The 14,559-nt window shown below is 37.2% G+C and overlaps 1 protein-coding gene across 2 annotated transcripts in view; it reads left to right on the top strand.

Annotated features, from left to right (window-relative positions):
• The window catches only part of CWF19L2 (CWF19 like cell cycle control factor 2), a 156,637-nt gene that overhangs the window by 75,126 nt on the left and 66,952 nt on the right, over window positions 1-14,559 (top strand). For both annotated transcript variants that reach the window (XM_057316733.1, XM_026505860.4), the window contains 2 exons: window positions 2,935-3,031; window positions 4,644-4,736. In XM_057316733.1, the coding sequence (XP_057172716.1) occupies window positions 2,935-3,031; window positions 4,644-4,736 (190 nt within the window). The remainder of the gene's footprint in view (window positions 1-2,934; window positions 3,032-4,643; window positions 4,737-14,559) is intronic.

Below are 14,559 nucleotides of genomic sequence, written 5' to 3'. Positions count from 1 at the left end.
TGCTCTTTTATCTGACAGTTTTACCTTTTAATTCAAATGGTTAGATTATTTATATATAATGTGGGATAATAAGGTTTAAATCTGTAATTTTGATATTTGTTTTCTACTTGTCCTATCTGTTCTTTGTCCTCTTTTTCCTCTTTATCTGACTTACTTTAGAGTGTGTATTTTTATGATTCTATTTCATTTCTTTTGTTATAATTTTTTTGGTGTTATTTTAGTGGTTTCTTTAGATTCGATAGTATACATCTTTAACTTATCCAACTTCAGGTGGTATTATGCCACTGCTGTATAGTATAAGAACTTTACGGTAGTTTATATACATTTATCCCCTCCTGTCCTTTCTGTTAGCATTGTCATATATTTCACTTATCCTTGTTATGAACCTCTCATATATTGTTATTGTTTTTATTTAAATAGTTATTTTAAAGAGATTTATGTAGTAAGAAAATGTTATATATTTACCCTTGTAGTCCTCATTTCTGTTGCTCTTCCTTCCTTTGGGTTGATCCATATTTCAGTCTGGTATAATTTTTCTTCTGCCTGAAAGCTTTTCTTTAACATTCTTTCAGACTCTTGTGAAAGAGTCTTCATTTCACTTTGTTTTTTTTTTTTTTTTTTTAAAGATTTTATTTATTTATTTGACAGAGATAGAGACAGCCAGTGAGAGAGGGAACACAAGCAGGGGGAGTGGGAGAGGAAGAAGCAGGCTCATAGCAGAGGAGCCTGATGTGGGGCTCGATCCCATAATGCCGGGATCACGCCCTGAGCCGAAGGCAGACGCTTAACCGCTGTGCCACCCAGGTGCCCCTATTTCACTTTGTTTTTGAAAGATACCTTCACTTGATATAGAATTCTCATTGACGATTTAAAGTACCTTAGAGGTGTTGCTGCTCTCTTCTTGCTTGGATTGTTTCTGATGAGAAATCTGCTGTCATACTTACCTTTGTTTCTGTATGCCTAAGTGTGTCTCTCTTTTTCTCCCCACTATGACTGCTTTAAAAGTGTCTCTTTATCACTAGTTTTGAGCAATTTGATTATGATGTGCCTGATGTAGGTGGGTTTTTTTTTTTTAAATGTAGGTTTTTTGTGTGTGTTTGGGATTTCCTGAGATTTTTGGTTCTCTAAGTTTTTTAGTTTTTAGTAAATTAGGAATATTTGGCTTTTGTGTCTTCTGTCTCCCATTTCTTTCTTGCAGGGTCTCCAGAGACATGAACAGAAAGGTATTTAAGGTTGTCTCATAGATCTGAAGCTCTTTTTATTTTTTTAAAATTCTTTTTCTCCCTTTTGTTTCATTTTGCATGATTTCTAAGGTTTCAGGTTCACAAATTTTTTCTTTGCAGTTTAATCTTCCATGAACCCTATCTAGTGTATTTTTTTTTTTTTAAAGATTTTATTTATTTATTCGACAGAGAGAGACAGCCAGCGAGAGAGGGAACACAAGCAGGGGGAGTGGGAGAGGAAGAAGCAGGCTCATAGCGGAAGAGCCTGATGTGGGACTCGATCCCGTAACGCCGGGATCACGCCCTGAGTCGAAGGCAGACGATTAACCGCTGTGCCACCCAGGCGCCCCTATCTAGTGTATTTTTAATCTCAGACATTGTAGTTTTCAACTGTAGAAGTTCAGTTCTGATCTATTTTATATCTTAGTTGTTTGTAACTTTTCAAACATATGGAATATAGTTACAATAATAACTTTTGCTATTCTTGTCTACAATTTCTTACATCTGAGTCAGTGCTGGGTTGATTTTGATTGATAGTTTTTTCTTCTAATTGTGGGTCTTATTTTTCCATGTCTTTGCATATGTGGTAATCTTTGATTGGATAATAGGTATCATGAATTTTACCTTGTTGAGTGCTGAGTATTTTTTCATTCTTGTAAATATTCTTGAGCTTTGTCCTGGGGTGACATGGTTAAGTTAGTTGGAAACTGTTTGCTCCTTTAGACTCTTGCTTTTAACATTGGTTCAGTGGGCTTAGATCAACATTTAGTCTAGAGTTTATTATTTCCCAGTAATGAAGCAAGACCCTTAATACTCTACCCAGTGCTTTCTGAATTAAGAGTTTTGCTATACTGGCTAGTTGGACCAGGCACTGTTCCTAGGAATGCCGAATACTGTTGCTCTAATCTTTGCGACGGTGCTTTCCCTGACTATGGGTAGTTTCTCGCTGAATACTCAAGGGGAACTCTCCACACTTTTCTGCAATTCTCTCACTGTGCAGCTTTCTCCTCTCGCTCACTGCCTTTGAGTTCTAGAATCTTAGCTATGTTTCTTTCTCTGAGGAGTCCTTCAGGCTTGGCCTACATTCCCCTTCCCTGATCTTCAGGAATCTTTCATAAGGATAACTTTATATATGCTAGGTCTCTAACCTTGGCTGGAAGTTTCTCTTGTCTTCAGAGTGTCGGTTTGGCACATGATCTTAGTTATACATTAGTTTATGTTGTTTGGTCATATGGTCATTGTTTTTATTCTTTGAATACAGTTAAATATGTCATTTCCTGGTTACAGTTTCTTAGATTATCAGTAATTTATCACACCAAATGAGAATTGCCCCAGCCATGTAGAATTATGGCCTGATTCTAGTGTTTTAATTTTCTTTTGTTTGTTTCCTTTTTAAAATGAGTATGGAAATATTAGTAAAGAATAGTTGACATACTATTTATCTCGTTGGTAGGACTTTGGTCGGTTATTATTATAACTGCCATAGGCCATTGGAGCATTGTAACAAGAGAACCTTAAACTGTTGATTTTTGGTGAATCACTGAAGCTTTGTTTTTTGTTTGTTTTGTTTTGTTTTTTAAGGTTTTAGAATCATGATCCATTGGTCCTAAGTATTTTGTTGAGGTCAGTTAAAATAGTATTTGAGTCTTGATGTTGTTACTTGCAATGTCCCTTGTTATTTCATATGCTCTTAATCTGTCTTGTTCAACAGAGGTCATCCTGAGGATGATTCCATCCACATTTTGAGTGTTGATGAGAAGAATAAACTGGGAGCCAGGATTATCAAGGCAGAGATGATGGGAAATATGGTAAGTCTTCTGTGTTGTTCTTAGGAGAATAGAAATTAACTCCCACTTCTTACAAGTAATTTTGGAAGTTTCTTCTCATTGTGGATGTAGCACTGTATGAAAAATAACTGCTGCTTATTGATTCTTTAAAGAAATTCTTGAACATTTCTAAAAACAGTTCTGTCCATTCTAAATAGTGTGTCTACCTTTCCTGTCAGATTTTTGAAAATTAAGATCCTAGGGAACAAAATGTTTTTCCATTTTCTTTTCTACTTTGCAGTTTTAGTGTAGCATGTTGGAGGGAGATGACGATGTCATTGTCTTCTTTCCCTGTTTTAGTCCTATGTTATTTAGAGTGTGTATTGCTTTCTTAGATTCCCTTACTTAGGAACCTAGCAAATGAGCTTCTAAAAAAGGCGGTTAATTCATTAGTCCAAATTTTAATGGAATATGTTTATGCCTGATAAGTGTTAGATGCTTTGTATAGGTTAGCTCATTTAATTTCCATAATAGTGTTATGATTTAAGACTAATTTGCCTCAGAATTCAGTAGGAAATGGGATGATGTGCTGAGAGCTACACCCGTCTCTGTCGATTGTTTGCATGTTACAGCGTCACGTTGCTGTCGCACTGGTACATGTTACGTTGTGCACAGCAGCAGAGCCAGGCCAGACAGCTTTACCTGTCTTGACAGAGTCCATGCCCTCATGGTCTTAGGAATGTACTCATCTCAAACCCAAACGTCAGTGAGCTTTAAGTGATCTTCCCTTTTGTGTACTGTCAGTATGACCCTGTTCGATAGAATAGAAGTTGGCCAAACAAGATACTTCTATTTTTATTAGTTTGTGTATCGAATAAAAGGCCTATCTTGCATATGCTGCTCTTTCTCTTTGAATCCAGTCTTTGGTAACACTGCCCTTCAGCTCAACCCAGAAATTGGTAAGAGAGACAAACCAACAACAGTAATAATAACAAAAAGTTATTAAAGTTTGTCTTTTGAAAGCCCAAAGGAATTAGTTTGAAATAGTGAAAGAGAGGTCACCAAGTTAGCAGGTTAATTTATGTTATAAGAAGTGTTCCTTTAGTAATGGGACCACCGCAGTGAGAATACCCTTCTCGGCTTGTCATATGCTTCTGTTTGTTTATTTCTTCATGTGTCAGTTGTTTTATATAAATTTCTAAAGACTTTCTAGAGTAAAAATGAAATATATTGAGAGTTCTTATTTACATTACCCAACAATAAAGAAGGTAATATTTTAAGTCTTATTAAGGATTTATTGTTAATAGTAACTGAAATTTTGACTATTGAATGTTTAAATCAAAAGAATTATAAAAATGTCATTCTTAAGGTTATGTATTTTCTCTATGCCCCTGTCTCTCCCCTAAAATATATGTCCTTGTAATTATTTACCTTCAAAGCATAAACAAATGGCACAGCTATCTGAGATGTGTGGGACTGAGATGAATTCATTAAAAAGCAATGTACCAGGCTGTGAGTTGGTGACTGAATTTAGGTTATGGCCACATGGGTGTTCATTATGCTCTTTTCCCTTCTGTTGTATAAATTTGAAGTATTCTACACTGAGGAATTAAACTATATGTGATACTCATTTTTCTTGTTTTTCCCTTTGAAGGAATTAGCGCAACGACTTAAAGCTCAACTTGAAAAGGCAAATAAATTCAAAGAAACTGTAACACAGGTATCATCAAAAGAATCTGGGGTGGGGGTAAGTAATGAAAGTTGTTTGTAGGTGTGTAATTACCTTGCATAATACTGCTACTTGGCAGTGGTAATACTTGAATGTACAATGTTTCTGTATCTGTGTCAGTGTGTTTATATGTGTGTTTGCTTGTTTCTAAAATTTATTTTCGTATGTATTGTCTTAACGTTCCACCCCTGAGTCCTGGTGGAAAAAAGCCTAGGCCGGAGAGACCTGGTTTTATTTTGGACTGTGCCATTTACTGACTCTTTGACTTCACAGAAAACACGCCGGTCCTTAAATTCTTCCACTAAAGAATGAGAGACTTGAATTTGGTATCTATTTCATATAAAACAAATTATATTGTTCGAGGATTCATTCGTCCATCAGTTAGTGGAAAGAACAGATAAAAGCACCTGCCCACATAGAGTCTCGTCTGGGGAGGGAGAGGCAGGAAACGATACACATAATCAACAGTATAGCGTATTAGAAAGTTAGACACCCAGTGGAAGGCTGGTGGGGGTCTTGAGTGCCCAGTGTGCTGGTGGCTTTGAGGACACAGGCTAATTGTGGTTGGAAAAGTGACACTGATGCAAAGATTTGAAGTGAAACAGCGGATCTGTGTGTCTGGGTGAAGAGCACTCTGGGCCTGAGGAGCAGAGGGTCCCGAAGATGGGAACATGTGTGATGTGTAGGAGGAACAGCAAGGAGCCCAGTGTTGCCGGGGTGGAACGGATGGGAGATGGGGAAGTAGAAGACCCAGGTTAGAGAGACCGTGGGAGACCAGATCATGTGAAGCTTGAAAGTCAGGGTGAGGAAGTGGGTTTTATTGTGAGTGAGATGGCATTGGAGGGATTCCAGCAGAACTGTTTTGGTAGGACTGTCCTGCCTTCTCGTTAAGCGTAGACTGAAGGAGCATAAGAGCAGAAGCTGGAATCTAGAAAGGCTCTGGCAATAATCACACAAAGAATGGTAATGGCTTTGACCAAGTTAGTAATCCCAGAGGTGGTTAGAAGCGGTTAGGTTCTTATATGCATAAGTGTTTCCTGCATGTATTTTGAAAGGAGAGTGGACAGGATTTTTATGATGGTTTACATGGGAGGGGTGTATGAGATACAGAGGGGAGTATAAGTGACTTCAAAGTTTTTAACCTGAGCAGCTGGAAGACTAGAGTGGCCGCTCTTGGAGGTGTAGAAAGAGGGGGAGTCTGTTTTAGAGTGAAGAGTACTAGGTTCTATTTTAGATATATTGAGTTCGGATGCCGTTTAGATGTGGAACAAGTGGAGTTGTCAGGGAGGCAGGTTGATGTTGGGAATTGGGGGAAGCCTGGGCTGGAGATAGAAATTGGGGAGCTCTTGACAATAGAGACGGTATTTAAATCCATGATAGTGCATGAAATCGGCACAGGAGTAAGTGTAGATAGGAAAAGGTGAAGGGCTGAACTGGGTGTATTACAGTGTTGAGAGGATTATAATGAGGTTTATAACATTTTAAAGGATTGCTCTCAAAGATTAATTTATATAATTTAATGTCTGCATGTGAGGAGAAGAGAATGTATGAAGTCAAGTTCCGTAAGGTTTTCTGCAAGCTCACGTTATTGATGGTTTAGACCGTAGTAGAGAGTATGTTTGTGAAAGTGGCTGTTTGTATGACACTGCACTAGCTCATGTTTTAAAGTCGTTAACTTAGAATCTCTTACACAGATTAAGGAGTTGAGAGTGAGATGCTACACTTAAAATTAAGAAGTGGGACTCACAGTGGGTAGCTGAGCCTGGGGGCACGGTACGGTCTGGCTTCCACACTTCAGCCACACTCACGTTTTCACGCCTCCTTGTGGTCATAATACTTCTGTAGTCTAGCACTTCGTGTGTTTTCTTTATGTGGACTCTGTTAAATACTAGGTCTTCCTACGGTATGGCCTTCCACAGACCAGCCCCGTTTTCCAGCCTCACCTCCAAGGCTCTCCTACCTAATGTCCGTTATCTCTAACATTTACATGTGCTGTAATTATCTGTGCCAGATGTTACCCTCTCGAGGCTTGTCCACTTTTCAGTTGTCTTTACTTCCTTCTGAAGCCTTTTTTTTCATCCTCTCAAAAAGTTGTAACCTATTTTTGTTTTGACACTTCGAAGACCCTTAAAGTATTCTCTGTGGAATTTATCTCTTCAAATGATAGGTATCTGTATTCTTGTCTTTACCCTGTAATCTATACCTGTTTCTTTCCTGACACTTGTTACTTTACACAAAAGGGTTCTAAAGCTGTGGCTGGACTTCAGAGGATTCTTGAAATTGAAAGCAATTCAACTGAAAAAATTGAAGCAGGTCTTTTAAATAACTTTTTTTCCTGCTGGTTTAAGGATATCGTATAGTAACTGACTATGAGTAGTCACTAGTAACTAGTCTATGAGTAGACTATCTCATCCCTTAAGCACGTAACTTTATAATATTACTGATGTCTATGATTTTTAGCTCTTCCTAGCTTTTGATTGGTGGACCTCATAACCCAGTGGAGTAGGATTCAGAGTTGTATTCCAAGTAGTACACAAAGTTGACTCCCCGTTCGTAAACTCTTTAGGAAACTGAATAGCCTCGAAGCTTCATCTCGAAAGATTTTTATTCTAAGGATTCTTTGACCACAAAGAAAAATTGTTACCTTCTCTGCAGAGATGGTGCACTTACACATTTTGTTCAAGCTTTACCAGACACACCTGCCAAACAAACCTTTACGCACCATTCTGCAAGAATTCCCTGCTGCCAGTAAAGTCATTTATTCTCTCAAGGCCAGGGCCTTGACTTAACTGCCTTTCAGAGTAGTTTTGCTCAGAAATAAGAGTATAGAATACAAAGTTGTTTACTACCTCACAGACATTTTCTGGCTTATTAGAGGAAAATCTTGAGATGCTTCTTACAAAAATTTTGCTCTTTGAGAGAAAATCCCGTTCATAGAGCAGTTGAACAGAGAGGAGAGGTTCATTGCGTAGTTTGTGCTAGAAGTGTTCGGCGCTATGAACACGGCAGATTCAGCCATCTCTGAATATTGTTTTGGCTTTAGTAAAAAAACCATCAGCACTCATAATTATTAGTTGGCTTATTTCTCTTCCCTTTCAGAGAGTGAACTATTCAGTATTTAGGAGAAGGAGTGTTTCTCTCAGTTCGTAGCTTGTGCCTTGAGTACTGCATGGTGCATTGTAGACAACCAAGATATTGGTTGAATTTATTCAACAAAGACTTTTCAGTTCCTTCTTTGCAGAAGTCACTTACGTTCGCAGTTTTCTAAGTCGAGTATTTTTTAAATCTAAAATACACATTGCAGCCTTGCATTTATTCCACTGCTCACCATGGTGCGTTACCATAGATGGACTTTACTTGGTAGCGTAGCCTTTCTTTCCTGCCACAGAAGAGGAGCACAGAGATATTCTCTCGGGTCATTTAGCTAGTTTCGTCCCTAGCCAAGCAGAACAGTCCCTGGCTGTACCTATTTTGTGTACAGTTCTACTTCTTTTCTTACAATCCCCAAATTATCTCATTTCTGTGGTCTACAATTAGGAATATTATCTATGTTACTAGAGGGCTTATTTCTTTAAATAAACTATTTCTAAACGTTTTAAGCTAAATTAAAGCTTAAAATTAAAATTAAAGCTTATTTGTCTAAATAAACTATTTCTAAACATTTTAAGCTAAATTAAAGCCAGACAATTTCATAGATGATATGTAAATACACATTTTATAGCTACATGGCTTCTTGTATCTGTTCACTCTTCTTGCATCTTGCATCAAATTCTTCATGAAGTGGTGTCGGCATTACCTGCTAAATATTTCTCAATCTGCTGTTTGCTTCTCTTATCTGCCTCATCAACTCCTTATGCCTGTCAGCTCTTTGTCATCGTCATCTGGACCTCTGAGTGGCTTTCTCTCCAGGCTCATTGTGTTTACACAAAGCATTTCCTTTGCTCAGAATATTATTCTTCTTTCCTTCTATTCCCTTAGTTATCTCCTGTTCATACTTTAGATCCTAACTCAGACGTCATATTTTCCTTTGGAAAGCAGTCTCTGGAAAGAAAACTTATAAATAAGATCAATTATACAAATATATAATTACAGCTTTGATGGTACTCCAAAGGAAAAGTAGAGAAATGTGGGGATAGCGAAGAGGGCCCGGTGCAATCTGGGCATCCAGAGAATGTTTTGAGGCTGTAGCCATTATTTTTGGATCTTATCACCATGTTTGTAACTTTGCCAAAGGAAAAGCTTTTCTCTTTATGACAACTCTCTGTAAGACTTATTTCTAAGCCACAGAAATAATCTTCACCATGGCTGCTAAGTATTATCTTGGGTGTGAGTGATGACCCATAGGCACCAGTCACTGAATAGGAAATACCAGCTTGGATGTCTTGTTGGCCATATTTAATGTTAATGCCATGTGGGGGAGGATTTTTTTTTTTTTATTGTTTTGTGAAGAATATTCTCTCAAATGTACTAACTTAGAGCAACTTGTAATTATTTTGGATAGTTGTGATCATATATGTATCATGTTGAATTTTGGTATGAAGAATTCTCTCTCTCAAGTTGTGAACCAGGGTCCTCCAGTAGTTACGGAAGCCATAGCTAGTTAGTTGGTTTTCTTGGAGAAGGAAGAATGACCCAGGGCAGCTTCTTTCTTCCGTCAGTTCACCTTTGTTCCCTCAAATGCTCATCAGTCTACTATGATCAGTGTTTCGTTGTTTTTTTTCTTCTGTTGTATAATTAAATTTAAGGGAAAAATTAAATGCTACTGCATAATGGGCAGTAGTGTGTCCCGAGACTTCCATGTTCTCTTGAAGGGTTTGATTCTAATATATTGGTTTCCTGATTTCTGAGGGGAGGACATGGAGGAAGGACGTCATGGATTGATATTATATATTTGCAGTTTAAGGGTGCACTTTTAAGTGAAACAAATCGACCCCAAAGTCAATTTTATCCTTATATGTATTTAAAAATTACTTCAGCTGTATTGTAGCATGCATAACAAGTTAGTTATAAGAAGTCAGATTTAACGTGTTTTTAGGAAAGCTAAAAATAAAGTTTTTTTTAAAATGCTGTTTTCTTGTTTTGGGGGTGATCATTTTATTGAGGGGCTTCAGGGAAAGGTCAAAGGGCTGGTAGGACAATGAGATCCGATGTCCTCAGCCCAGCTGTGATCTCCCCAGCTTTATAGTTCCCGAAAACAAAATGCAGTTTTCAGTTTTGTAGTGCATAAGTATGCACATACCAAGCATGTTCCAGTACAATAATTGTAGTAGACAGTTGCTAATAAAGATTTATGAGGAAGAGAGTAAAATTAGTTGAGTGGAACTAAACACAAAAAAGCAAGAAAACAAAACACTTGAAATTATATCATAATGAATCATAGAACAAGTTTATGGTATTTGTTACGTTCCTGTCTACCCAGAAATACCCAGTATATCATCCTTGTGTGATTCTCCGAATTAGGTCTAAATATTTAGTGATAAAATATACTTTGGTTTAGAAATCTGTGCCATCGGAACATTATAGGATATGTTTAATAAAGAATTATTACCTTAACAAAACCACTTTGCTTCTAATTCCTTTAATAATATTTTTTACTTAGGTTCTGTTTCTAAGTTTATTTCATTGAATTTCAAGATATAATTTTATTTTCCAGGACAGTGGTATTAATTGACATGTACAGTATTACAACTGCTACCGTTATTAATAGTAATAGATGATATTTTTCGAGGGTATGCTGTATGCCAGGATGTGTTTTAATCACTTACTTATAGAAATTTATTTAGTTCTCATTAAAATTCTATGAAGTCATTTATCTTCATTTTTTGAATAAATTGAGGGCAGGATGGCATGGGTCTCAGTTAAGTTTTAATTTGGTGGCAAGAAATGAGGTCAGGTACGTGTGTGCAATTACAGTTATTTAAAGTAAATAAAAATTATTTAAAATAATTCCTTTGATGTAGATTGATGAACTGATTTTTGAAATATAAAAAGAAAGTCTTACCTAGATGTTGAAACTGATTTCATATGTGACAGTTATGCAAACTCTAAACCCAAAAATTTAAGTAGCCTAGTAATGCTCACACAATTACATAGAAAATTTCTATTATAAAAGTATATATGGGCTATAAAAATAAAGTGTGTTTTTCTTTATTTTTTTTCCCTTAGGTTACTTTTAATTATAATACGTATTCTTTGTAGAAATATGGAAAATGCAAAAAAACATAAAGGTGAAAATAAATCACCTTAAATCCTACCACTCAGGGAGTATACGCTGATAAAACATTTTAAAGTATTTCCCTCCAGATTGATTTCCTTCCTTCCTTCCTTCCTTCCTTCCTTCCTTCCTTCCTTCCTTCCTTCCTTCCTAATAACATGTTAAATATTTTTGCACAATTGACAAAGCAATGCAAAAAAGACAAAAAAATCTACATTTAAAAAATATTTTTGATGTTTCCCTCAAGTCTCTGTCCATTATAACTATGAAAGCACATGCATAATTTTACATAATTATAGTCTTTTTTTATTCTGCTTTTCTCTACTCATTCTGTCAACAGTGTTTTTCCATGCTGCACAGTTATTTATTATTAAATGAAATTGTAATCATGTCAGCATATTTTGTGTCACAATAATACAATTTCTAAAATTTATTTTAGGAAGGGAGATTGAAGAAATTCACAATGACCCATTTCTCCCTGCAAATTTGCCTGCAAAAAAAAAAAAAAAAATCACGTTTCTCTTAGCAGTTACTCAAAACGTTTGCCATTCCCCCCAAATTCCCTGCTTTATTCTTAGCAGTCACTTTGCTTCTTACCTGATGATTGGGAAACTAGAGAATGTAAGGTTGAATGTTTTCAGTATCTATTTGTTGTTCCTGTCCCCAGAAAATTAGTCTTTCTGCATCTGTCATCTGGCAGTGGAAACAGTGTTTTCATTTCCTTGAAGGACAAGTTCTTGACCACTCTAATCTCATTCTTTTTCTAGCCTCTAGAACCAGTTCCCACCTTCTCTTGTATGGAATCTTCAATTTCTCTCTGTTGGCCTCTTTCTCATTACTTGCAAATACGCTGAAGTTGCTGGTCTGTAAAACAAACAAACAAGCAAACAAACAACTTTCTATTTTCTTAGCAACTTCACTGACCTCCCCTGCAAAACAGCACGGCAGGGTGGTCCAGGCAAAGGAGCGTGGGTGAGGGTGCAGAGGTGACGGGGAGATGGTGTCATCTGAGGATGGGGCATTCTTCTGAATGGCTACAGAGAGAGGTATGAGTGAGGGAAGAGGAAGAAGAGCTTGGATAGGTAGGCAAGGATCAAATCTCTGTTCTCATCCTGGCTGTGTCTCTTAGTTTCATGGTTCCAGTTTGTGGATGATCTGTAACTTTAGCGCTGCACTCTGTGCTGAGTTCTTAACTAGTGTTTTCAGTTGTCTGCCTGACTTTTAAGGATGTACCATAACTTCAGAATGTATAAAACCATCCCCTTTACATACATAATTTTCCTTCTTTTTTAAAAAAATTTTTATTTAAATTCAATTTAATTAACATATGTAGTATTATTAGTTTCAGATTCATCAGTTGCATAAACACCCAATGCTCATTACATCACGTGCCCTCCTTAATGCCCATCACCCAGTTACCCCAGCCCCCCATCCACCTCCCCTCCAGCAACCCTCAGTTTGTTACCTGGAGTTAAGAGTCTCTCATGGTTTGCTTCCTTCTATTTTCCTCTTATTTTATATTTTCTTCCCTTCCTCTATGTTCATCTGTTTTGTTTCTTAAATTCTAGATTTGAGTGAAGTCATATGGTCTTTGTCTTTCTCTGACTGACTTATTTCACTTAGCATTATACTGTCTAGTTCCAGCCACATCGTTGGAAATGGCAAGATTTCATTCTTTTTGATGGCTGAGTAATATTCCATTGTATATGTATATTATATCTTCTTTATTCATCTGTTGATGGACATCTGGGGTTTTTCCATATTTTGGCTATTGTGGACATTGCTGCTATAAAATTGGGGTGCAGGTGCCCCTTTCAGTCACTGTGTTTGTATCCTTTGGATAAATACCTAGTAGTATAATTGCTGGGTTGTAGGGTAGCTCTATTTGTAACTTTTTGAGGAACCTCCATACTGTTTTCCAGAGTGGCTGTACCAGCTTGCATTCCCACCAACAGTGTAAGAGGGTTCCTTCCCCTTTCTCCACATCCTCGCCAACATCTGTCGTTTCCTGACTTGTTAATTTTAGCCATTCTGACTGGTGTGAGGTGGTATCTCATTGTGGTTTTGATTTGTATTTCCCTGATGACGAGTTATTTTGACTATTTTTTCATGTGTCTGTTGGCCATTTTTATGTCTTTGTTGAAGAAATGTCTGTTCATGTCATGATTTTCCTTCTCTTACTTGCATGCTCATCCTGCTGTTTTTCTTAGTTAAAAACCACGGAGAAGTCCTTCATTCCTTCTGGCAGCACAGTCAAGTGTCACCAAGTAATGTTGTTTTACTTGCCTTCCCTCCTGTACATACCTTATATCCTTTTAATTTCTGCCATCACTGCTGTAGGTTACTGCCCCATCATCTCTTTCTTAGAGTATAGCAGTAACATCCTCAGTGCTCTTCTTGCCACTCTTTGCTCATCAGAGTGTCTTTTAAATTGACACCAGACTTCATCTAAATGTAGTTGTGGTAGAGTCAAAAGAACCCTGAATTTGGGCAGTTAGAACCTCAGGTTATGTCTGTTTTCTTTGCTCCTTTAGCCAAGGTAGTTATCTAGAGACAAGAGCCTTTGAAATATTTTTGAGAAGTTTAAAATGTAATATAAATTTAAAATTTCTCTGAAACATGAATATATTGCGTTTACGTAGGAATCTTTCAGCAGTACTGGATCTTTGTGCTTTGTTGGGGTTGTTTCCTTTACTTCTTAACCCTTTACCCTTTTATCTTTGTTTCCAAAGACCCAGTTCACTTGCACCCAAGAACACATCTATTTCTCCATCACGTGTGACCTGGTACTACTTGATTTCTGTTTTATCTTACTTAATAGTCTAGTGGAAATTTGTATAAACTCCCTATTTCCTCTTTCTCCCCCTCTCCCTGCCATTTAATTTATGAATTCCTTAACAACTAGAACCATATCTTGTTCATTGTATTAGACACATTCATCTGTTGGATTATATAATGATAGAAGTAGTTCTTTTATTGATTGATTGATTGATTGATTTACAATTTTTATTTTGTTATATTAGTCACCATACAATACATCCCCAGTTTTTGATGCAATGTTCCATGATTCATTATTTGCGTATAACACCCAGTGCTCCATGCAGTATGTGCCCTCCTTAATACCCATCACCAGCCTATCCCAATCCCCCACCCTCCTCCCCTCTGAAGCCCTCAGTTTGTTTCCCAGAGTCCATAGTCTCTCATGGTTCATTCCCCCTTCTTTTTACCCCCCCTTCATTCTTCCCTTCCTTCTCCTACCGATCTTCCTACTTCTTATGTTCCCTAAATGAGTGAAACCATATGATAATTGTCTTTCTCTGCTTGACTTATTTCACTTAGCATAATCTCCTCCAGTCCCGTCCATGTTGCTGCAAATGTTGTGTAATCATTCTTTCTGATGGCTGAGTAATATTCCATTATATATATGGACCACATCTTCATCCAGTCATCTGTTGAAGGGCATCTCGGCTCCTTCCACAGTTTAGCTATTGTGGACAATGCTGCTATGAACATTGGGGTGCATATGGCCCTTCTCTTCACTACGTCTATATCTTTGGGGTAAATACCCAGTAGTGCAATGGCCGGGTCATAGGGTAGCTCAATTTTTAACTTTTTAAGGGACCTCCA

The sequence above is a fragment of the Ursus arctos genome, unplaced genomic scaffold (assembly GCF_023065955.2).
Source record: "Ursus arctos isolate Adak ecotype North America unplaced genomic scaffold, UrsArc2.0 scaffold_22, whole genome shotgun sequence".
Classification (NCBI taxonomy): Eukaryota; Metazoa; Chordata; class Mammalia; order Carnivora; family Ursidae; genus Ursus; species Ursus arctos.
Note: the sequence above shows the minus strand (reverse complement) of the source record. Positions and strands in the feature narration are given on the sequence as shown.